Source organism: Salvelinus fontinalis, chromosome 3 (assembly GCF_029448725.1).
Source record: "Salvelinus fontinalis isolate EN_2023a chromosome 3, ASM2944872v1, whole genome shotgun sequence".
NCBI lineage: Eukaryota > Metazoa > Chordata > Actinopteri > Salmoniformes > Salmonidae > Salvelinus > Salvelinus fontinalis.
The window spans coordinates 23,258,145-23,284,381 of NC_074667.1; the positions used below are offsets into that span (position 1 = coordinate 23,258,145).

The following is a 26,237-nucleotide window of genomic DNA, read 5'->3' on the forward strand; positions in this document are numbered from 1 at the left end:
AAATGTTAGATTGGGTCTCTGTTCCAGGTCTTGGTCCTCTTCAACTTTAGCAGACGGCGCAAAGAATCCACAGGGCAAGAGCAGATTGCAGTGTAGCTTCCTCTCCACAACAGCTTTTCATACCAGACCTGCTGGCTTTCTGTCCTACTTCTACCCGCATGAACTGATCCTGAACCCAACTGCAGTCCCGCAATGTTATTTTAGGGCATATGTGAACATTTTTTAAATAGTCCGGGTGGCCATTTGATTAATTGTTCAGCAGTCTTATGGCTTGGGGGTAGCAGCTGTTAAGGACCCTTTTGAACCTAGACTTGGCACTCCGGTACAGCTTGCCATGCGGTAGCAGAGAGAACAGTCTATGACTTGGGTAACTCGTCTTTTACAATTTTGTGGGCCTTCCTCTGACACCGCCTAGTATATTGATCCTGGATGTCAGGACGCTTGGCCCCAGTGATGCACTGGGCTGTACGCACTACGCTCTGTAGCGCCTTTAGAATGGATGCCGAGCAGTTGCCATACCAGGCGGTGATGCAACTGGCCAGGATGCTCTCGATGGTGCAGCTGTAGAACTTTGAGGATCTGGGGACGCATGCCAAATATTTTCAGTCTCTTAAGGAGGAAAAGGTGTTATAATCATATCTATAGCCTAGTCTATTTAATTGAGACCACACCTGATCTCGCACATATGGCGACAACTTGAAGCAGCAAGAATGATGAGAGCGGACACTTGCACTTTCTCTTAGGCTATATCCTGTATGCAAAACGTAGCACATCTTTTAGGACGACAATTTGCAGGCAGAAACAAATAAATGGGTAATCAATATTTATTCAAAATGAAAAGGTGCAACGCTCACTCACCATGGTAGCCTATGTGCACATTGCAGATTTTTCTTACAATGATGATCACATTTTCTAAATGCACCTCGACTCATTGGTTGAGTGCCCTCATCTTCTTTCCATTACCAATATTTACTTAGGGACACTGTAGCCAACTTTAGTCTAATCATATTTAATTACATTTGCTTGGAAAGATAACTGCCACGTGACTCTCCGCCCACGCATAGGCAGCCTACATTATTTCATTGAGACTACACATATACCAGGCACACTTGATCTTGCGCGCCCAACTAGGAGAGGTAGGCTACTTAACTTGAAGCAGCTAATTCTGAGTGTGACTAATGCGCCTAAAGAGCTGCTTTTAATACAATACGTAGGCTAAAGCATACAAAGCAGAAAGACTACCGTTTCCAAATAATCTGCGGGACAAAAATATTTTCACCCCAAAATTGTTTATCTGACCGACCGATCTTGGGAAGAGTGCTTGAACCAGGGAGTAGATCAGGAGAGACACTGGACAGCAACAGGAGAGTCAGTACTGACATTTCTGCCGCGCTGCCGTCCTCCTACCTAGCCAACACTGCTAGCTAGCCAACTTCTACCGAATAGCAGCACTGTAGAAACGTACATTACAACGGAACGACTTGATTAGCGTAGTGTTAGCTAGTTGTCTTTCCTGTCCTTGTATCCATGATAATTGTGTAGTTTAGAGAAATTTAGTGAAATTGTCGAGGTTACCTAGCCAGCTTCACTTTCAACAACGTAGCCACTGCTAGCCAGGCTACTTCACCAGCCAGCAGTACTATATCATTTTAGTCAATAAGATCTTGTATTTTATTCTTATTTTTTGCAACGTAAGCCTAACTTTCTGAACATTCGAGACGTGTAGCCCACTTGTCATTCTAATCTCCTTTGCATTAGCGTAGCCTCTTCTGTAGCCGTCAACCATGTGTCTGTCTATCCCTGTTCTCTCCTCTCTGCACAGACCATACAAACGCTTCACACCGCGTGGCCGCGCCCACCCTAACCTGGTGGTCCCAGCCCGCACGACCCACGTGGAGTTCCAGGTCTCCGGTAGCCTCTGGAACTGCCGATCTGCGGCCAACAAGGCAGAGCTCATCTCAGCCTATGCGTCCCTCCAGTCCCTCGACTTCCTGGCACTGACGGAAACATGGCTCACCACAGATAACACTGCTACTCCTACTGCTCTCTCTTCGTCTGCCCACGTGTTCTCGCACACCCCGAGACCTTCTGGTCAGCGGGGTGGTGGCACCGGGATCCTCATCTCTCCCAAGTGGTCATTCTCTCTTTCTCCCCTTACCCATCTGTCTATCGCCTCCTTTGAATTCCATGCTGTCACAGTTACCAGCCCTTTCAAGCTTAACATCCTTATCATTTATCGCCCTCCAGGTTCCCTTGGAGAGTTCATCAATGAGCTTGATGCCTTGATAAGCTCCTTTCCTGAGGACGGCTCACCTCTCACAGTTCTGGGTGACTTTAACCTCCCCATGTCTACCTTTGACTCATTCCTCTCTGCCTCCTTCTTTCCACTCCTCTCCTCTTTTGACCTCACCCTCTCACCTTCCCCCCCTACTCACAAGGCAGGCAATACGCTTGACCTCATCTTTACTAGATGCTGTTCTTCCACTAACCTCATTGCAACTCCCCTCCAAGTCTCCGACCACTACCTTGTATCCTTCTCCCTCTCGCTCTCATCCAACACTTCCCACACTGCCCCTACTCGGATGGTATCGCGCCGTCCCAACCTCCGCTCTCTCTCCCCCGCTACTCTCTCCTCTTCCATCCTATCATCTCTTCCCTCTGCCCAAACCTTCTCCAACCTATCTCCTGATTCTGCCTCCTCAACCCTCCTCTCCTCCCTTTCTGCATCCTTTGACTCTCTATGTCCCCTATCCTCCAGGCCGGCTCGGTCCTCCCCTCCCGCTCCGTGGCTCGACGACTCATTGCGAGCTCACAGAACAGGGCTCCGGGCAGCCGAGCGGAAATGGAGGAAAACTCGCCTCCCTGCGGACCTGGCATCCTTTCACTCCCTCCTCTCTACATTTTCCTCTTCTGTCTCTGCTGCTAAAGCCACTTTCTACCACTCTAAATTCCAAGCATCTGCCTCTAACCCTAGGAAGCTCTTTGCCACCTTCTCCTCCCTCCTGAATCCTCCTCCCCCTCCCCCCCCCTCCTCCCTCTCTGCAGACGACTTCGTCAACCATTTTGAAAAGAAGGTCGACGACATCCGATCCTCGTTCGCTAAGTCAAACGACACCGCTGGTTCTGCTCACACTGCCCAACCCTGTGCTTTGACCTCTTTCTCCCCTCTCTCTCCAGATGAAATCTCGCGTCTTGTGACGGCCGGCCGCCCAACAACCTGCCCGCTTGACCCTATCCCCTCCTCTCTTCTCCAGACCATTTCCGGAGACCTTCTACCTTACCTCACCTCGCTCATCAACTCATCCTTGACCGCTGGCTACGTCCCTTCCGTCTTCAAGAGAGCGAGAGTTGCACCCCTTCTGAAAAAACCTACACTCGATCCCTCCGATGTCAACAACTACAGACCAGTATCCCTTCTTTCTTTTCTCTCCAAAACTCTTGAACGTGCCGTCCTTGGCCAGCTCTCCTGCTATCTCTCTCAGAATGACCTTCTTGATCCAAATCAGTCAGGTTTCAAGACTAGTCACTCAACTGAGACTGCTCTTCTCTGTATCACGGAGGCGCTCCGCACTGCTAAAGCTAACTCTCTCTCCTCTGCTCTCATCCTTCTAGACCTATCGGCTGCCTTCGATACTGTGAACCATCAGATCCTCCTCTCCACCCTCTCCGAGTTGGGCATCTCCGGCGCGGCCCACGCTTGGATTGCGTCCTACCTGACAGGTCGCTCCTACCAGGTGGCGTGGCGAGAATCTGTCTCCTCACCACGCGCTCTCACCACTGGTGTCCCCCAGGGCTCTGTTCTAGGCCCTCTCCTATTCTCGCTATACACCAAGTCACTTGGCTCTGTCATAACCTCACATGGTCTCTCCTATCATTGCTATGCAGACGACACACAATTAATCTTCTCCTTTCCCCCTTCTGATGACCAGGTGGCGAATCGCATCTCTGCATGTCTGGCAGACATATCAGTGTGGATGACGGATCACCACCTCAAGCTGAACCTCGGCAAGACGGAGCTGCTCTTCCTCCCGGGGAAGGACTGTCCGTTCCATGATCTCGCCATCACGGTTGACAACTCCATTGTGTCCTCCTCCCAGAGCGCTAAGAACCTTGGCGTGATCCTGGACAACACCCTGTCGTTCTCCACCAACATCAAGGCGGTGGCCCGTTCCTGTAGGTTCATGCTCTACAACATCCGCAGAGTACGACCCTGCCTCACACAGGAAGCGGCGCAGGTCCTAATCCAGGCACTTGTCATCTCCCGTCTGGATTACTGCAACTCGCTGCTGGCTGGGCTCCCTGCCTGTGACATTAAACCCCTACAACTCATCCAGAACGCCGCAGCCCGTCTGGTGTTCAACCTTCCCAAGTTCTCTCACGTCACCCCGCTCCTCCGCTCTCTCCACTGGCTTCCAGTTGAAGCTCGCATCCGCTACAAGACCATGGTGCTTGCCTACGGAGCTGTGAGGGGAACGGCACCTCAGTACCTTCAGGCTCTGATCAGGCCCTACACCCAAACAAGGGCACTGCGTTCATCCACCTCTGGCCTGCTCGCCTCCCTACCACTGAGGAAGTACAGTTCCCGCTCAGCCCAGTCAAAACTGTTCGCTGCTCTGGCCCCCCAATGGTGGAACAAACTCCCTCACGACGCCAGGACAGCGGAGTCAATCACCACCTTCCGGAGACACCTGAAACCCCACCTCTTCAAGGAATACCTAGGATAAAGCAATCCTTCTGCCCCCCCCCCCCCCCCCCCCCCTTAAAAGATCTGATGCACTATTGTAAAGTGGCTGTTCCACTGGATGTCATAAGGTGAATGCACCAATTTGTAAGTCGCTCTGGATAAGAGCGTCTGCTAAATGACTTAAATGTAAATGTAAATTTCTGTGCTTGAAGATCTGTAGAGTATATGTCTCTGAACCACAGCTTTCACAGCTTCTCTTGGGAACAGGGTTCGGGGTGTTCCTTCATGAATCGAGCAAAGAACTTCTGGACTTTGTAGTCTTCAGCTTTGGAGCTGAGGTCAGTCTCGGCTTGGTCGTGTGGACTTCTGAACAGACCGTCTGTGTCTCGATTCCTCTTGCCAGCTCTGTACTGGATGTTGAAGTTGGACAGATCGGCTAGCCACAGTTGTACCGCAGCGTCGAGCTTGGCAGACGTCAGCGGGTTGTTGTCAGTAATGACAGTTAATTCAACACCTTAGGGGTAGTCGAATAACTTGTCAGTGACAGCCCACTTGAGAGCTAGAAACTCCAGCTTGTGAGTGGGGTATCTTCTCTCAGTTCGGCAGCCCTCAGCTGGTATAAGCGACGACTCATTCGTCCCTGTTGCTCTTGGTACAGAGCTGATCTGAGTCCAAGCAAACTGGCATCAGTGTTGAAGACGCAGGGTTGCTTGGGGTTTGCAAACCCTAGTACTGGAGCAATGGTCAGATTCTTTATGAGTGATCTGAATGCACTTTCAGGTTTCAGACCACTTCTCATTGAACAGTTTCTTAAGTTCTGTGCTGGAGGAGGACTTGGAACCTTTTGTTTTCATCTATGGTGGGAGATAACCAGCAGTCAGGTTGTTCAGATGCTTTGTGAGTTTGGAGTAATCCTTGACAAACCTGTAGTATCCAGTGAAACCTAGGAAGGATTTCAGCTCGCTGATGTTGTTTAGCCTTGACACATGGTCAGAGCAGTGATTTTGTCAGGGTGCGTTTCCATTCCATTCTCAAAAATGATATGGCCCAAGTATCAGACTGACTTCCTGAAGAAGTGGCACTTTTCAATTGACCGCTTGAGACCGAACTCTCACAGCCTGTTCAAGACACGCATCAGCCGTTCTTGATATTCTTTGAGCGTGTCTGAGAACACAATGAGATTGTCAAGGAACACAAGGACTTCGTTCAGGCTGCCCATATATACACTGAACAAAAATAAACGCAACATGCAACAATTAACGATTTTACTGAGTTACAGTTCATATAGGGAAATCAGTCAATTGAAATAACTTAATTAGGCCCTATTCTATGGATTTCATGATAGGGCAGGGGCGCAGCCATTGATGGACATAGGCTTACCCACTTGTGAGCCAGGCCCAGCCAATCAGAATGAGTTCTTCCCCACAAAAAGGCTTTATTACAGACAGAAATACTCAGTTTCATCAGCTGTCTGGGTGACTGGTCTCAGATGATCCCGCAGGTGAAGAAGCCGGATGTGGAGGTCCTGGGATGGCATGGTTACACGTGGTCTGCGGTTGTGAGGCCGGTTGGAAGTACTGCCAAATTCTCTAAAATGACGTTTGAGGCGGCTTATGGCAAAAGAAATGAATATAAAATGCTCAGGCAACAGCTCTGGTGGACATTCCTGCAGTGAGCATGCCAAACGCACGCTCCCTCAACTTGAGACATCTGTGGCATTGCGGTGTGACAAAACGGCACATTTTAGAGAGGCCTTTTATTGTCCCCAGGACAAAGTGCCCTTTGGCAAAGGAGAAATGCTCACTAACAGGGTTATAAACAAATGTGTGTATAACATTTGCGAGAAATAAGCTTTTTGCGCGTATGGAACATTTCTGGGAACTTTTACTTCAGCTCATGAAACCAACACTTTACATGTTGCGTTTATATATTTTTTTCAGTATACTTCTCCATGACATGCTGAAAAGTGCTGGGTGCATTTGTGACTCCATGAGGCATCTGGTTGAACCCCCAGAATCCCATGGATGTGAAAAGCAGTGTTTGTCTTGCTCCTCCATTTCAACTTGATAGTGTCCGGACTGCAAGTCCATGACAGAGAATCACTTCGAGTCTGTCAGAGCTGATAAGGTTTCCTCTATGTTTGGTAAGGTGTCTGATGGTCTGGTTGTTCAACCTGTAGTTGATGTCAGAGCTCTTTCAGGTGAAGTCGTACGGTTTGGTAGTCAGACGGATGGATCTGGCTCTCTGCTTGAAGTTGGATTGGAGAGACCAATGAGGTGCTTGACTGCAGTTGTATAGTCAAGTTCACCCATGGCAAACACTTTAAGGATAGAGCTCAGCTTGCTTGTCGAAAGTGATGGTGCTCTCAGAACCTGTCAGATTAAGTGTTGCACTCAGCAGTGGTATTGGGAGTGTGAGACAGTTCATGAGCTTTGTTTCTGGGTGTTGACAGAGGCGAGGAACGAGGAGATGGAGAGTTCTGCAATTTTGCGGTTTGCTGGCACTGATGTCATGAGCAGTCTCGTTCTTGAGTAGGATTGGAACTTTAAACAATGACGTTCTTGGACTTGACAGGATGTAGCTACAGAAGAGCAGACCACCTGGCATGAGTGGGAGCCTCCACCAGCAGTGGGTACTTTTCAACACCATCTTCTGTGCTGCTGGAACAGTGACACTCTTCTTGCATTGCAATTTGACTTTCCCCACTTTGCTGTTGTCTTGCATATTCTGTACAGGCTATTGAGTGGAGCGTATGTGCTCGTCTCTGGCTTGCTACGAGCTCTGCCATCTTTGTCGGCTGTACATGCTTGTACAGGATGTTGGGATGACTGGGGCTAATGTGTTCACAGTCTCGTGTTTTCCAGGGATGTTCTCGGGAAATAGGATGTTGCCTTAGCCTAGGTAGGGCACAGCTTGACCTCCAGCACCAACCTCTGATGTTGTCCAGGGGGAGAATAGGCTGGGATGGAAGGTATTCATCATGGACGGACTTAGTGAATGGTGTCACTTGTAAGCCTGAATCGAGAAGGGAATTGCTCTGGTTTCCTTCGATAATGACGACAGCCGTTCATCTTGGTCCTACTAAGCCAATGAATTTGTCAGTCTCAGAGACGTAGGCTTCCAAAACTTCTGAAACCGGGTCTGTAGTGACGGCTCTAGCACTGTGATGCTGTGCCTTACACGGAACACAAACCGGCTGCGCACGTGCGCCATCGTACATAAATGTATTTTGTCCCCCCCACACGAAACGCGAACACGACACGCAGGTTAAAATATCAAAACAAATTCTTAACCAATTACATTAATTTGGGGACAGGTCGAAAATAATTAAACATTTATGGCAATGTAGCTAGCTAGCTTGCAAGCTAATTTGTCCTATTTAGCTAGCTTGCTAACAACATTGAGTTGTTATTTTACCTGAAATGCACAAGGTCCTCTACTCCGACAATTAATCCACACAAAGCGGTCAACCAAATTGTTTCTAGTCATCTCTCCTTCCAGGCTTTTTCATCTTTGAACTTATATGGTGATTGGCATCTAAACTTTCATAGTATTACCACGATGACCGGCAAAACAGTTCGTCTTTCAATCACCCACATGGGTATAACCAATGAGGAGATGGCACGTGGGTACCTGCTTCTATAAACCAATGAGGAGATGGGAGGCAGGACTTGCAGCGCGATCTGCGTCAGAAATAGGAATGTCTTCCATTTTATCCCTTGGCAACGTAGACGCTCGTTGGCGCGCCCGAGCAGTGTGGGTGCAATAATTGAATAACATGGATTTCAATTTATTTTGCAACGCTCACGCACGTGACGTGTCCGGTCAGCATGTTAGCCCTTGGTAACGGAGACGCAAGCTGACTCTCCACGTCTGAGGCTGGGGGAAGCAGAATCTCCAGGACCCTCCTCTGCTGTAGATGTTTAGAGTGGCAATCTTCTAACATCAGTTTAACATCACACCATGTTTCAGTCAGGTTCACCTGGGTGCCTTGGGTACTTTGCCTGAGAAGCAACGTAGCCATTTGAGTTGGTTCCGTGTTAAGGTGTTGTTCTTCATGACATGCTTTACAAGAACACGTTGGACTTCAGGTGAGTTGATGACATAATGAAGCTGCACATCAGTCCTGGTTGGAGTTATTCACCTACCGTAGACTTCCTCATGTCTGAATGAGAGAGTAGCTGAAATAGGATGGTCTGTGTTCGATCATACCTCTTCTCAGCAGATCATTTCAGTAAGGGTGTGTAGCTATCGTCAGAGTGGACATGGTCATTGTCAGACCTACTTAGTCATAAGAGGTAACTAGTGGCTGGTCAGTGGGCTGTAACTCTACTCATTACTGCTTGTAAATAAATATCATTTAAATGTCTGAAATATGTCTGTACTAAACCCCAAAACACCAGCAAAATATGTGCTCTGCTTTCAATTATCCTGGCTAGCTCGCCACAAAATGATGTAACACTTATCACACTATGCTGAAGGAGCAGCAGTGTCTGGGCTAGAATCTATTGTAGGTGACTTTCATGAAAATTTGACAGGCACAAGGGTCCTATTAAAAATGATAATAAACGTGACATTTATTACAGACAAATGAATCACAAATTCAACAATGCACAAATATAAACACAGTAAAAATGGTCTCTGTCCCAAATAGAAAAGTATCAGTGTGTGTTCAGTTTGTAAGTCTACTACTGAGTGCAGGTTGGAGCGCTTATCTGTATCCAAGATTGATCCAATGAAGAAACGCACCCTCAAAGCGATGGATTGAAGAAGCAAATACAGTGGTGCAGCCTGCATGCGCCAGTCGAGTCAAATGGGTCGTTGGTGGTTAGTTCGCCATTCTTCTTTGAGATCACTGAATTACCTTCGTTCTAGTCTTAGAATCAACCAATAAAAACATACAAAAATCTGCAGAGCAGCAGCACAGGATCTCAGTTAGAATCTCATAGTTAGTGGTAAAACTTCTCAATCCAATAGAAACATTACAATGACTGCCAATAAAAACTGGTAGCAACAGTATTGTACAAAAGTGAACAAGTAAATGCTAAAGTAAAAAGCTTAGCACAACATATTTACATACAATAGCATCTCAATTGTAAAAATCTATCTTTTTTTTCAATTCACAACAGGAATAATAGTATCTCTAATTTAAACACCCTTTCAATAAAATTTGCTTACAGTTCCATGAGCGAGGAAAAATCCCAACACATTCTAGAATGATCACTCAAGAGCTAGCCCCATCAGCAACACAAGTAACATTAGCTAGACATAAATTAACACTTCATATAAGCTAAAAACTGAAATACACTTTCTCATTTACACATCTAACTACAATTGGTTTTTAGTTACAAAATACTCAAAATTAACATGACAGTAATATTATTATTCAACAAAACCCTGCTAATGACATGCTAGTGCAATGGCTTTTCTCAGTTAGCATGCTAGTAGAGAGCATGCTAGTAGAGAACAAGCTAGGTAACTCACCGGAGTACATGACTTTGACAAAATGAATACATCTTGAAACACTGTTCTTGATAAGCACACTGTCTTGAAACAATACTAACTTGAAAAGCAATATCACTCAAAACACTATATAATTCCGTTTTCGCACTGGTTAACTCTATGGCACATTACTCTTGCTAGCTCGTGATGGTATCTGACTGGCGCGGTTTCTCACTCACAGCCTGATTGAACATTCTATGATCATCTACAATACTATAGCGCCCTCTAGAGGAATCACAATATTTTGACTAAGGAAAAACCCAAATTCTACACCGGTGTAAATTGTGGGTTACAACACAGTAAAACTTTTGTATGGACAAATACAATTGTTATTACTACTATGTTCAAATTAGTTTATTGGTAGTAGTTGGGAAAAAAGGTGTCCGTGCATTGATAAGCACACCAAAGATGGCATTAACGATAAGTAAAAAAATAAAGACGGTACTTCTAAAAGCCTATTTCACGCCTTAGCCTGCTTTATTAGCAATATAACTTTTCCTTCATTTTGATTTCGGCACAAATGAAAAATGTGGCACTGACTTGCCCCTGGATTGATGTTTCAGCATTGTATAAATGAAGAGTTCAGTGTTCTGTCGCCACGTGCGACATATGCATGCGCAGTTACAAGCCTGCTAAAGGTGGCATCAGGCGGACGATTAATATCCACGGTCTTACTACGGATGAAGACTGAGCTGGAACGTGAAACTGGTAAGCTTTAGTAACCCCTGAGTAGATATAGCTGTCTTTATAATATAGGATGCCCCACAGAAATGTTAAATGTTATGAATATATTTTAAAAGCTAAAAATGTGTTTTTCGTTCGTTGAATCAATTAGATGACAATTTCAAACTTCTTTCAAAAAAATAAGTTATCAAAATATTTAGGCAAATTAGCTGTCCAACTCCTTCGTCTTGCTTTGTAGTATTCAAAAAAAAGTGAAACAATGGTTTGAGAAATATTTCTAACAATTCCCTATATTTTGCATGACAATCATCTGTTCTACATAATTTATATCGTTCTAACTGTGGCACAATGCAAACTATGACATCTGATTATTGTTGATTAATGACAATGTTGTATCGCAGTTTCGCGGCCCACCACAAGGTCCGAGCAAAGCGCCACCCAACCGCACAAAATTATAAATATATCTATCTATCAACAAATGTTGTGGCATGGGGCAGTTTTAAAGCTAATCTCATGCCATGTTACACATTTTGCCATGAACTCGAGAGAAAATTTGCCGTTTTAGAGTCCATGGATTCATTGATAGACAACCTCAACTTTTTGTCTTAATTTACATTTGAACTATATACACTGCTCAAAAAAATAAAAGGGAACACTTAAACAACACAATGTAACTCCAAGTCAATCACACTTCTGTGAAGTGGCAGGCCACAAATGCACATTTGTGGCCTGCTGGAGGTCATTTTGCAGGGCTCTGGCAGTGCACCTCCTTGCACAAAGGCGGAGGTAGCGGTCCTGCTGCTGGGTAGTTGCCCTCCTACGGCCTCCTCCACGTCTCCTGATGTACTGGCCTGTCTCCTGGTAGCGCCTCCATGCTCTGGACACTACGCTGACAGACACAGCAAACCTTCTTGCCACAGCTCGCATTGATGTGCCATCCTGGATGAGCTGCACTACCTGAGCCACTTGTGTGGGTTGTAGACTCCGTCTCATGCTACCACTAGAGTGAAAGCACCGCCAGCATTCAAAAGTGACCAAAACATCAGCCAGGAAGCATAGGAACTGAGAAGTGGTCTGTGGTCACCACCTGCAGAATCATTCCTTTATTGGGGGTGTCTTGCTAATTGCCTATAATTTCCACCTTTTGTCTATTCCATTTGCACAACAGCATGTGAAATTTATTGTCAATCAGTGTTGCTTCCTAAGTGGACAGTTTGATTTCACAGAAGTGTGATTGACTTGGAGTTACATTGTGTTGTTTAACTGTTCCCTTTTATTTTTTTGAGCAGTGTATTTTGATAGACCAATCACACTGTGTAAAAGGAAAAACCTAATTCATTTGTTTTCCATAAAAATGATTTCATTTTAAACTGTTGTTGAAAAATTGTAAAAAGGCCTTTGTTTAATTCTAACATTTGGTTATTCAAATATGTAATACAAATCTCCAAACATATTTTGTTTGATAACACGCTCCAGGTCTAATTTATTTAGCATTTTGGCATGTTTTTCTAGATTTATAACATTAAACATTTATAAAGCAAACAATCCATTAGCACAGCAAATACTTCAATTGTTTAAGAGTATGTTGCAGAACAGGGATGAAAATATTTTTTCAGAATAAAAAGATCTTAAGGGGGTTAGCGTTCAGTGATGGAGTTGACAAATCACTGGTGGAGTTGACAGATAGTCATTTTTGCCTAAAAAAAACAAGTTAAATACAAACATTTGTAAAATATTATTTTGAAAATCCCCAATAAAAAAAACATTCCCAGGTCTTTCAGCACTCTGACAGAGTTCATGTTTTACAGAGTTGACCATTTACATTTTTCTTCATTCAAGTTGTATACACAGAAGCAAAGTTGTTTTTCCTCAGTTTTTGTATGACTCTAAAACCTAATTAAATGTAACATTTTAACCAAAATTCATATTCTATCTTAATCCATCAGGCAGATGGAGTTGAATGTTTATGGTTGTGACCAAGGTGATTCCAGTATTGTTTAAATCTATCAAGTAGAGAACTTTACAGACCATGAGTGGTCTTGTTGCACTACATCTAATGAGGACAGGAATAAGGGGTCCTTATGGTATACAGTGCCTTCAGAAAGTATTCACATCTCTTGACTTTTCTACATCGTTGTGTTAAAACCCAAATTTAAAATCAAGAGTTTTTGGTCACTGGCCTATACCCCATAATGTCAAAGTGTAATTATGTTTTTCGAAAATCTTTACAAATTAATACAAAATTTAAAGCTGAAATGTCTTAAATCAATAAGTATTTAACTCCTTTGTTATGGTAAGCCTATATAAGTTCAGGAGTAAAAATTTGCTTAACAAGTTGCATGGACTCAGTGTGTGCAATAATAGTGTAACAATTTTTGAATGACTCTCATCTCTGTACGCCACACATAAATATAACTGTAAGGTCCCTCAGTCTAGCAGTGAATTTCAAAACACAGATTCAGCCACAAAGACCAGGGAGGTTTTCCAATGCCTCGCAAAGTCCTTAACGATTACAAGCATACACATAACATGATGCAGCCACCACTATGCTTTAAAATATGAAGAGTGGATAATTAATAATGTGTTGTATTGGATTTGCCCCAAACATAACACTTTGTATTCAGGACAAAAAGTTAATTGCTTTGCCACGTTTTGCAGTATTACTTTTGTGACTTGTTGATAACATGTTTTGGAATATTTTTATTCTGTACAGGCTTCCTTCTTTTCACTCTGTCATTTAGGTTAGTATTGTGGAGTAACTACAAAGTTCTTGATCCATCCTCAGTTTTCCCCTATAATAGCAATTCATCTCTGTAACTGCTTTAAAGTCACCATTGGCCTAGCCTTGCTCCGTTCGTGGTGGTACAGAGATGAGTGAGTCACTATTACTACATAGTGAGTGCATACAACCTATGAGACTTCAGTACATTTTTACTCCTGAATTTATTTAGTCTTGCCATAAAAGGGTTGAATACTTAATTTGATTTATTTGTAATACAATTACAGATATTATGGGGTTGTGTGTAGGCCAATTAATATCCATGATTACCCGTTTTTAGAATTTAACAGTTATTGGAGAGCTTGCAATTGTGATCCTTTGCTCAGTACAAGGGCAATTCCAGGCATTCAGTGCTTTTGTAAAGTATTCAGACCCCTTCACTTTTTCCACATTTTGTTAGACTTATTCTAGAATGGATTAAAATATTATTTTTCTTAATCTACACACAATACCCCATAATGACAAATCAAAAACAGGTTTTTAGAAATGTTTGCACATTTATTGAAAATAAAACAGTAGTACCTTATTTACATAAGTAGTCAGACCCTTTGCTATGAGACTGAAATTGAGTTCAGATGCATCCTGTTTCCATTGATCATCCTTGATGTTTCTACAACTTGGGAGTCCACCTGGGGTAAATTCAATTGATTGGACATGATTTGGAAAGGCACACACCTGTCTATATAAAAGGTCCCACAGACAGGGCATGTCAGAGAAAAAAAACCAAGCCATAAGGTCAAAGGAATTGTCCATAGAGCTCAGAGACAGGATTGTGTCGAGGCACAGATCTGGGGAAGGGTACCAAAACATTTCTGCAGCGTTGAAGGTCTCCAAGAACACAGTGACCTCCATCATTCTTAAATGGAAGAAGTTTGGAACCACCAAGACTCTTCCTAGAGCTGGCCGCCTGGCCAAACTGAGCAATCAGGAGAGAAGGGCCTTGGTCAGGGAGGTGGCCAAGAACCCAATGGTCACTCTGACAGAGCTCCAGAGTCCTCAACCATCTCTGCAACACTACACCAAATCAGGCCTTTATGGTAGAGTAGCCAGACACAAGCCATTCCTCAGTAAAAGGCCCATTACAGCCCACTTGGAGTTTGCCAAAAAAGCACCTAAAGACTCACAGACCATGAGAAACAAGATTCTCTGGTCTGTTGAAACAAAAATTGAACTCTTTGGCTTGAATGCCAAGCGTCACATCTGGAGGAAACCTGGCACAATCCCTATGGTGAAGCGTGGTTGTGGCAGCATCATGCTGTGGGGATGTTTTTCAGCGGCAGAGACAGACTAGTCAGGATTAACGGAAAGATAAACTGAGCAAAGTACAGAGAGATCCTTGATGAAACCCTGCTCTAGAGCGCTCAAGACCTCAGACTGGGGCAAAGGTTCACCTTCCAACAGGAACGACCCTAAGCACAGAGCCAAGACAACGCAGGAGTGGCTTGAGGACAAGTCTCTGCATGTCCTTGAGTGCCCCAGCCAGAGCCCTGACTTGAACCCGATCAAACATCTCTGGAGACCTGAAAATAGCTGTGCAGCGACGCTCCCCATCAAACCTGACAGAGCTTGAGAGGATCTTTAGAGAAGAATGGGAGAAACTCCCCAAATACACATTTACATTTACATTTAAGTCATTTAGCAGACGCTCTTATCCAGAGCGACTTACAAATTGGTGCATTCACCTTATACGTGTGGTAAGCTTCTAGTGCCATACCCAAGAAGACTCGAGGCTGTAATCGCTGCCAAAAGGTGCATCAACAAAAGTAGTCTTCTGGGTCTGCATACTTATGTAAATAAGGTATGTTTTTATTTTTAATAAATACAAATACGCAAAGATTTCTAAAAACCTGTTTTTGAATTGTCATCATGGGCTAGTGTGTAAATAGCTGAGGATTCTTAATTTATTTAATCCATTTTAGAACAAGGCTGCAACGTAACAAAATGTGAAAAAAGTGAAGGGTTCTGAACTACTTTCCGAAGGCACTGTACTGTACCTTTATCCTATTCTGTCAGTTAAATAAACACATGCTTTTTTACTGGCTTTTTTTTACTGCACATAAGGTCAAGTAGGTCAGCCTGGCAAGTCAGCATCCAGTAACAAACTTCTTCCTTTTCCGCTGGGGAGAGGGATGGAACCCAACGCATACCATAAACATAAGCAATCATTTTTACACCACTTTATTTATTTATTACAATTAATTAAATTCTCTTTTCTTGAATGTCAACTACTCCTTACCTTTTCCATTTAAAACAAGTCCAGTATGTGACTACTCTTTTAAGAAACTGAAAAGTCCTGAAGAGAGGGGGTAGAGAAGCGGTCTGGGATGGGTTTTGAGTAAAGAAGGAAGGAGTGATGACTTTCCCAGGTGCCTCTACTCTCGGTGAGGAGATTTTCATATTTAATGTGATTTTCTTTAATTCGCTGGATTTCCTCTTCTTTCTCCCCATCTGGTTTTATTCCAAACCATTCTCTGCGTCATCTCCTTGCTCTCTGTCCATTAGCAGAGCAGCGTATTTACTGGCTGAGCTGAATATCTGAAACAGAAAACAAAATAGAGCAGGACAGATCCTAACATTGCTCACTTGGTCCCACTTTACAATATAAGTTCTAAATACTTATGTATTTACATGGTACAGTGCAACTACAGGTAACAGATGTAACAGTTGTCGTAACATGCTGACCACACCGCTCGCGTCGCAAAATAAATTTAAACATACATGCTATTCAATTATTGCACCCACTGCTCGCGCGCTCCAACAAGAGTCTGTGTTGCCAAGCGCTAAAATAGAAGTCCTGCCTCTCCCATCTCCTCATTGTTTAATAGAAGCAGATACCCACATGCCATCTCCTCATTGGTTATACCCACATGGGTGATTGAAAGATGAACTGAATTCAGTCAGTCGTCGAGGTAACTATGAAAGTTAGATGCCAAATCGCTATATAGAAAAAGCGTGGGAGGAAAGATAACTAGAAACTATTCTGTTGTCCGTTTTATGTGTGGATTAATTGTCAGAGTAGAGGACCTTGTGCATTTCAGGTAAAATAACAACTCAATGTTTATATGCCAGGACAAATTAGCTAGAAACAGTAAGCTAGCTAAATAGGACAAATTAGCTAGCAACTGCAAGCTAGCTAGCTAAATTGCCATAAATGTTTAATGCTTTTCGACCTGTCGCCAAATTGATGTAATTGGTTCAGAGTTTGCTTTGATATTTCAACCTACGCGTCGTGATTGCGTTTGGTGTGGGGGACAAAATCAATTTGCACACGATGGCGCGCGGACGGTTTGAGTACGGTGTTAGAACTAGATCACACTGTGCACCTAAACTGTAATTACACTGTACCTGCCTATGCATTATACACTGCTCAAAAAAATAAAGGGAACACTTAAACAACACAATGTAACTCCAAGTCAATCACACTTTAGTGAAATCAAACTGTCCACTTAGGAAGCAACACTTATTGACAATAAATTTCACATGCTGTTGTGCAAATGGAATAGACAAAAGGTGGAAATTATAGGCAATTAGTAAGACACCCCCAAAAAAGGAATGGTTCTGCAGGTGGTGACCACTTCTCAGTTCCTATGCTTCCTGGCTGATGTTTTGGTCACTTTTGAATGCTGGCGGTGCTTTCACTCTAGTGGTAGCATGAGACGGAGTCTACAACCCACACAAGCGGCTCAGGTAGTGCAGTTCATCCAGGATGGCACATCAATGCGAACTGTGGCAAAGAGGTTTGTTGTGTCTGTCAGCGTAGTGTCCAGAGCATGGAGGCGCTACCAGGAGACAGGCCAGTACATCAGGAGACGTGGAGGAGGCCGTAGGAGGGCAACAACCCAGCAGCAGGACCGCTACCTCCGCCTTTGTGCAAGGAGGTGCACTGCCAGAGCCCTGCAAAATGACCTCCAGCAGGCCACAAATGTGCATGTGTCAGCATATGGTCTCACAAGGGGTCTGAGGATCTCATCTCGGTACCTAATGGCAGTCAGGCTACCTCTGGCGAGCACATGGAGGGCTGTGCGGCCCCACAAAGAAATGCCACCCCACACCATGACTGACCCACCGCCAAACCGGTCATGCTGCAGGATGTTGCAGGCAGCAGAACGTTCTCCACGGCGTCTCCAGACTCTGTCACGTCTGTCACATGTGCTCATGTGCTCAGTGTGAACCTGCTTTCATCTGTGAAGAGCACAGGGCGCCAGTGGCGAATTTGCCAATCTTGGTGTTCTCTGGGAAATGCCAAACGTCCTGCACGGTGTTGGGCTGTAAGCACAACCCCCACCTGTGGACGTCGGGCCCTCATACCACCCTCATGGAGTCTGTTTCTGACCGTTTGAGCAGACACATGCACATTTGTGGCCTGCTGGAGGTCATTTTGCAGGGCTCTGGCAGTGCACCTCCTTGCACAAAGGCGGAGGTAGCGGTCCTGCTGCTGGGTTGTTGACCTCCTACGGCCTCCTCCACGTCTCCTGATGTACTGGCCTGTCTCCTGGTAGCGCCTCCATGCTCTGGACACTACGCTGACAGACACAGCAAACCTTTTTGCCACAGCTCGCATTGATGTGCCATCCTGGATGAACTGCACTACCTGAGCCACTTGTGTGGGTTGTAGACTCCGTCTCATGCTACCACTAGAGTGAAAGCACCGCCAGCATTCAAAAGTGACCAAAACATCAGCCAGGAAGCATAGGAACTGAGAAGTGGTGTGTGGTCACCACCTGCCGAACCATTCCCTTTTTGGGGGTGTCTTACTAATTGCCTATAATTTCCACCTTTTGTCTATTCCATTTGCACAACAGCACGTGAAATTTATTGTCAATCAGTGTTGCTTCCTAAGTGGACAGTTTGATTTCACAGAAGTGTGATTGACTTGGAGTTACATTGTGTTGTTTAAGTGTTCCCTTTATTTTTTTGAGCAGTGTATGTATGCATAACTATTTTGTATATAGATATTAGAAAACTTGTCAATGTGACCCATGTTTTTCCTGTTATATGACTTTGCAATAAAAGCCAAAAAGACAGAAGAACAAAAAAGGAAACATTGAGGAAAAAGGATGGCGATGAGGTATACTGAAAGGGCGGTTCCACGGGCAGTTTCAGTAGAGGACTGAAGCCAATGTGAAGGGATAATGGGGTAAAGGACTGAAGACTTTCAGTGGAAGACTGATACAGGAGTAGTTTCAGTTTCTGAATAATCAAAACTTTACATGGGAGGTGGGAATCGTGTGCAGGGGTTTGGGGAAAACACACTATGGGTGTGTCAAGACCACTCTGTGGCACCAGGACTCACGAGGGTGGGGGACTCTTCGTATTTCTTTGGCTCTGGTGCAGGTCTTGAGTCTCGGCCTCTTCTTTTAGCCTTTCTACAAACACAATAAAGATCAAGTTAAACTTTACTGTCCAGCTAAGACTTGTGGGTCAGAACCTCTGAGTGCACAAACTGGCACTAGCACACTGCTCAACAGTAGGACACCAAATAATTCCAATTGATCCAATAGAATCCACTCACAACTGTATATGCAGGAGAAGACTAATAGTATTCACCTTGAATAACCTCTAAAGGCTGGTTAACAATTAACAATCCCGTTGGTGACTTCGACTCAGGTCCTCAACATGACACATTTATTTTTAAGCCCCAAACAAGCCTTCCTGATCTAACTATTCAACTAATAGTCAAGCTCAGGTGTGCTTGTGCAGGGATAGAACACACATGTTATAAGTTGGGGATACTGACCAACATCTGTGTGAAAACACCATGGGAACGTATGCAATCTTAACCAGTTCCATCCAGTTTAAAGAACTGTGACAAAAAACAAACAAAAAAAGTTTCCACTTTTGACGACACATGCAAGAAAACACCCACATGAACGCACGACTCCAAGACACAAACCTCTATTTCAGTGGGATTTTTTTTTTCATGAGGAAAACCAAGGCGAAATCAGCCAGTACTATTACCAAAAATATTTTGGTTCGCCAAGTTAGGCTACTTGCAAGCAAATACTAGTGAAATATTTCTAATCATATTTATTCTTTGCTTGGCTAGCCAACAAGCTAGCAAGAATGTTGAGTGTTACTGGCAAGGTAACAAGTGAGCTAGCTGCTGCCTCCCGAATGGCGCAATGGTCTAAGCCACTGCATTGCAGTGCAAGCTGTGCCAGCCACTAGAGATTCTGAGTTCGAGTCCAGGCTCTGTCGCAGCCGGCCGCGACCGGGAGACCCATGGGGCGACGCACAATAGGCCCAGTGTCGTCCGGGTTAGGCCGGCAGGAATGTCCTTGTCCCATCACGCACTAGCAACTCCTGTGGCGGCCCGGGCGCAGTACACGCTGACACGGGCACCAGGTGTATGGTGTTTCCTCCGACACATCGGTGTGGCTGGTTTCCGGGTTAAGTGGGCATTGTGTCAAGAAGCAGTGCGGCTTGGTTGGGTTGTGTTTCGGAGGATGCACGGCTCACCACCTTCGCCTCTCATTGCAGCAATGAGACAAGAATGTAACTACCAATTGGATACCACAAAATTAGGGAGAGAAAAGGAAAAAATAATAATCTGACTAATTAGTCAAACGCACGCACACAAGGTCCTGAACAAAACTAGTTTGCTAGTTTTGTTATCCTCACGGTCAGCATTTTTACATTTTCTTACATTTACACTGACAACTGGTATATACACCGCTAACTACTGTTCTGGAGTGTAAGATGTATAGAGTGCATAAAATGCGCTCGCAGTTCGTGGAGTCCCACACTGGAATTAGCTAGCTAAACATGGTCTAAAAGTGTGAATTTTACTCCCCACAACCATTCAGATCAGGTATTACTGTTACCATAATAAGTCAACTACAACCCTTGGAAGTGGTTGTTATTTTATCATTAATATTTACATAATACAGTCATGATAACTTCATGTTCAAAACTTCCAAATTATCATGTTGTTCTTTTGTAGTGAAGGCAAGCTAGCCCTTGCTTCTTGTCTCATGCTGTGCAGTCACCTTTGGGGAAGCCATGAGTCGAGGAATTGGCGGTTACATCCACAATCTCCTCACTGAGGACAGTATTGGGCCTTGGTGAAGGTGCTTCCCCTTAGCTAGCAAGCATTTGAGGACGTTTGTTTTGACGGATAAGGGTAGCAATTCTTTCCCAACAGCAGTTGACGCACCTACCATAAACCAACCTTTAGAGGTGCCCTGGCTGCAATGCCTATTAAATTAATGCCACTCTTTTTGGGCTGACCTGTCTTCCTCCCTTCGTCGGTCTCTGTTGGCCCCCTCTCCTCGGCCCCGCCCTGCTCCAGGCACTGCGGCCCCCCCTCTCCCCCGTGGGGGGCCCCGGTCCAGACGCACACCGTCCACTTTATTCTCGTCTGGAAGGGAGAGCCCAAACAGTGAGGATTGAGGGAGGGGTTTGGGAGACGGGAACTTCACTATAGGCTACAACAGAATTCCACACAACCTACGGCCCAGGTTGCGTACAGCAGCATTCCACACAGCCTACAGCCCAGGTTACATTCAAGATCATTACATTTGTGCAGTTATGCAAAACATAGTGTCGAATGGGAGGTTCACACTTCAAACTTTTGTAATCTTGAATACAACCTGGGCCTGGGGAACCCATTTTCCTTAATAGCCACAGGGTCTGCTGTTTTTGCTGAATGACAACCTTCACCTGATTAAGAAACCAAAGCCATTAAATATTTACTACTCTTACTTAATTTCCCAGGAGTTACTGTCATATTCATGGCAAAATCTGTCAACAGCTTGATAACACCAGGGGTGTGTTCACAAGGAACAAACAAGAGAGAACACGTTTTATGGAAAGGAGTGTTATTACTACTGGATTCAGGTTGTTTGGTGCCTTTTAAATACTACCCTGGGAAAGTAGCAGACACTGCCCTACAGGACCATGCGTACCCCACTTTGCTTTACACCAGGGCTGCCCAGTTTTGTTCCTGCAGTCCCTTCTTTCCTGGGTATTGTTTCAACTGACAATTCAGTAAATTAGAGTGATTCCAATTATTCAAAGTTACTGCCGTTGTCCTATCTCATCATCCACATTAATTTGAAATTATTGTTTGAGAGTGAAGTACTGGTGGGCGAGCATCCACATTGCTTTTTGTCAAACCTCCAGACCAGCTAGCCAAGGAAACAAGACAAAATAACCAACAGGAGAGATTATCCAGGACCAGAATTGGGCAGTGCTACTCTTCAATCCACTTAAGTCAAGACGTGTCCTCCTCGTCCCAATCGCTCCCATATCCTCTGCTTTAGCTAATCACCAAACGCTAGATGAGCTAGAAGGGGAAACAATCACCAATTTATACTAAACAAAAATATTAATGCAACATGTAAAGTGTTTCATGAGCTGAAATAAGATCCCAGAAATGTTCAATACCCACAAAAAGCTTATTGCGCTCAAATTTTGTGAACACATTTACTTACATCCCTGTTAGTGAGCATTTCTCTATTGCCAAGATAATCCATCCACCTGACAGGTGTGGCATATCAAGAAACTGATTAAACCGCATGGTCATTACACAGGTGCACCTTTTGTTGGGGACAATAAAAGGCCACTAAAAATGTACTGTTTAGTCACACAACAGAATGCCACAGATGTTTCAAGTTGAGGGAGAGTGCAATTGTCATGCTGACTGCAGGAATGTCCAACAGAGTTGTTACCAGAGAATTGAATGTTCATTTCTTTACCATAAGCCTCTTCCATTTTTGAAAATTTGTCAGTACGTCCAACTGGCCTCAGCCACACCAACCCAATACTTTCACAAGCGGCTTCTTCACCTGAGGGATCGTCTGAGGGGAGGGATTTTGATTTGAAATATTATGTTCCCCATTAGCCGACGCCAATGGTCACAGCTAGTCTTACTGGGGTCTGAAGGGAACGTTGCTGAGGAGTATTTCTGTCTGTAACAAAACAGTCCCGGACAAGCGTTAAAAATATTATTGCTTGACAAGAAGAATATAGTTTGGCCAGGCGGCCAGCTCTAGGAAGTCTGGATGGTTCCAAACTTCTTTGGAAGTTTGTCTGAACTCTATGGACAATTCCCTTGACCTTATAGCTTGGTTTTTGCTCTGACAGGCAATGTCAAAAACCTTATATAGACAGGTGTGTGCCTTTCCAAATCATGTCCAATCAATTGAAATGACCACAGGCGGACTCCCATCAAGTTGTAGAAAAATCTCAAGGATGATCAATGGAAACAGGAAGCATCTGAGCTCAATTTGGAGTCTCATAGCAAAGGTTCTGAATACTTATGTAAATAAGGTGTTATCTATTTTTAATACATTTGCAAAAATGTTTACACCGGTTTTCGCTTCATCATTATTGGGTGTTGTGTAGATGGAGGAAACATTTATTCAATCCATTTTAGAATAAGACTGATGTAACAAAATGTGGAAAAAGTGAAGGGATCTGAATACTTTCCGAATGAACTGTATAGCGCACATTTCTATGAGAATCCTGTTGGATCACCCAAAAAGTTAAATATTCCAGCTTTAATTGTTTAAAACCTGGAGGTTTATTTAATTTTTATGAAGCATGTCTTAGCTTGGTTCAATCAAAGTAGCCTAGCCTTGGCAAAATACAACCATAGAAATAGATCGAATTATTTTATTAACACTTAATATGGCATTGAAACCAGCATTTGTCTCACGTTCTATCAGTTTTTAAAAATCAATGTTTGTTATTTGTCCAGCAGCCAAAGGCATAATCCTAAACTGTGTTCGAATAGTCATACTAACCGCGCTAACCGTACTATTTGTGATGTGAATTGAGTATATAGTATGCTTATTGGTCATAGTGTGGATATAGTTAGTATGCCATAAGTTCCCGGATGTCGTACAAAATCCCCCAAAATACGAAGTATACATGCAGTGGACACCATTTGTGCTTTTAGGGTTCATAATGCAATTCTTCAGAAAATGGGCGTGGCTTCAAAACGTTTTCAGATTTGAAGAAAATGGCGGAAAATATGCAGCTGATGTCTGACGAGATCGAATACAAATTCATTGCTTTCACTCATTATGACAAATGTTAAGAAAATGTTGAGCAATGTAATAAAGTAATGACTTCTCAAATAAGTTACACGTTATGTTGGCTGACAATTTGTTCGCTACGCTATCCTTACGAACCGCACAGAATTACAGCAGTATGTACCGGTATGTTAGCTAGTTACCTAACGTTAGTTGGCTACTAATACATCGAACTTGCTAGGCAGTATATTAACTAACCCAACATTTATTGACTTGATTATTCACACAGCTAAGTGGTATAGTCGTTCTGCGTTTCAATGGATATTGTTAATTTTGGCTATCTACTCCGATTTCAGGGCACTCTCGCGCAGAATAACTGATGAATTTACCAACACTCAACACCCATTGAATACGGCCGGTGTAAGTAAAAGTTGGCAAAAAAATTGGTATGATTAAATTGTTGCCAGCAGCACAGTTAGTCACCAACGATCTGTATAACATCAACACAGCCTAATCAGCTCTGCTAGGGTGAGTAAAACTGTCAGAGTGAGGTGTTCTCTCATTTGTGTCTGGAAGTAGCTAGCCAACGCTAGACAGTTATCTTGAGTGCTTTACTGCCGTTGAATGCTCGGCTCAACCCTACTCCTCCGCCAAAGCGTCCAGTGTGAACACCCCGAGAGTGAATCACTGAATTTACGTACGGACAATCTGACAACGCTCTGGATTTATGAACGTCCAGAGCGCACTCTTGCACTCCAGATTGAATTTACGAACACACCCAAAATCGTACATTTTTTAGCTAGTCATTTGTTAGGCTAACATGCTAGCAAGAGCTTGCATAGCATTATCATCAATTTCCAGTAGACAGGCAAAGCACTAGTACACTCAACTGAAACAACTGTTCATTTAACAGTATACTAAAATGAACTAATAGCATATACTCATTAAGTATGTAGTATGTTAGTATGGGTATTTGAACACAGCTCGTCATAGTCGCAATGCATGCTAGTTGATGTATCTTTAGATCTCCCTTCTAATTTCGAAAAGATATTTTCATCTGTCACATAAAACCGCTAGGGCATGCGGTGTGCTTTTGAGAAGTGTTTTCCCGCTATTTGCATTTTGGAACATTTGTGCATAGCCTAACGCCATGTGTGTATTGTTGAGCTTGTAATATGAAGAAATAAAACTAACATTTGAAGATAAGTCATCTGTTACGTCAGCCTCATTGCTTTTTAAATGTTTTAATGTGCTCCCAGAACTGTCCCAGAGTTATGAACCGTAGACATATTTATAGAGACGCCCTTAATTCCGAGCCGTGGAGGGAATTATTTCATAAAGACAAAAACGATTTGGTTGTACTTATGTTACAATATTTTACAGGCCACCAAGGCTACGTTTTACTTAGGTAGACCAATTCTGTTATTTTTCCCACCAATTGGTCTTCGACTAATCAGATCAGCTCTGAAAAACATCAGATGTTAAAAGATCTGATGTGAATGGTCAAAAGATCAACTGGTGGTAAAAATATCAGAATTGGGCTGCCTGTGTAAACGCAACCCATGAGTGGCAAACCATTGCCTGGCTACCCAGACACTTTGCTCTAGCCAAACGCTACACCCATGGACGTTTGTTTCTTCTCCTCAATGAGTCGAGATCTGAGAACATCCCCGACCCGTCACCGAATGCGAACACATTCGTGGCCGTCTGCTTGGTCCAGTAACCAATGGGTTGGGCCAGAGCACACGTGGGCAAAGCGGCGGCTTGAAAATTCGGCTTTGATACTCTGATTGGTTAGAGCAGATCCAATAGCTGACGCCCCTTGTCGAACGACAGAGCAGCAGAATAATTGAATGTACGTTGTCAGGCTATGCCAACCATTCTCCAGGAGAGCCTTAGAGGCAGTGTTGTATTTTGAGACAGGCTTGAATATGCAAAGAAGCCAATAGGTAGAGTGTAGCCTACATTTTTGTCTGATTGTGTTAAATCTTTTTGTTGTTGAAACAAGTGACTAGGGCCTTTGTCCAATACATTATTATTATTTTTTTTACATATAAGAATTCCTACTTGTCTGAAGGACAAGTGCATATAAAAGTTAATGTCAAGTCCTGGTGATGTTGTAAAATATAATTATCCAGCAGTGATTAACGGTGAGGGGGTGAGTGTGGTCCACTCTGGGATTAGATTAGTACAAAGTCTCCATTACTCCTTCTTTGGAAGGAACTACTAACATAACACACAAGCACAAGGTCTTTGCGGTCTCCGAGAGTCTTACCCTTCCTAGATCCTCTTTCATTTGCAGAACTCGAGCTGAAAAGAGAGATGGGACATTCAGACGTTTAACTAACTAGCTTGCAACAAAACTATTCCAAACTATTCTTAGCCAGTCACTAAAATAGACAGGCTTTTGGTAATGGATGTGACATCACTATGAGACATAATTGGCCACTTCATTATCCAGAGATACTATACAATATAGAAGACGTATAAGAACATGTTCTGACCTCAGTTTGGGAGGTGCCGTGTCACTGGTGGAGATAGGGGAGCATCCCTCGCTGGACCCGGTACTCAACGCAGGCCGCTTGACCCAGGCATTCTCCTTTGGTGG

General features: G+C 43.8%; 1 protein-coding gene across 5 annotated transcripts in view; it reads right to left on the bottom strand.

Moving 5' to 3' along the window:
- Positions 1 to 15,431: 15,431 nt before the first annotated feature.
- The window catches only part of LOC129841300 (eukaryotic translation initiation factor 4B-like), a 45,258-nt gene continuing 34,452 nt past the window's right edge, over positions 15,432 to 26,237 (bottom strand). For 3 of the 5 annotated variants that reach the window (XM_055909523.1, XM_055909515.1, XM_055909507.1), the window contains exons 11-15: positions 26,134 to 26,237; positions 25,905 to 25,939; positions 20,880 to 21,009; positions 18,943 to 19,015; positions 15,432 to 16,184 (exon numbers count right to left, since the gene is read on the bottom strand). The exon at positions 26,134 to 26,237 is cut by the window's right edge and continues 149 nt beyond it. In XM_055909523.1, the coding sequence (XP_055765498.1) occupies positions 16,104 to 16,184; positions 18,943 to 19,015; positions 20,880 to 21,009; positions 25,905 to 25,939; positions 26,134 to 26,237 (423 nt within the window). In that variant the 3' untranslated portion in view covers positions 15,432 to 16,103. The remainder of the gene's footprint in view (positions 16,185 to 18,942; positions 19,016 to 20,879; positions 21,010 to 25,904; positions 25,940 to 26,133) is intronic. The other 2 variants (XM_055909531.1, XM_055909539.1) reach the window with 2 other exon arrangements.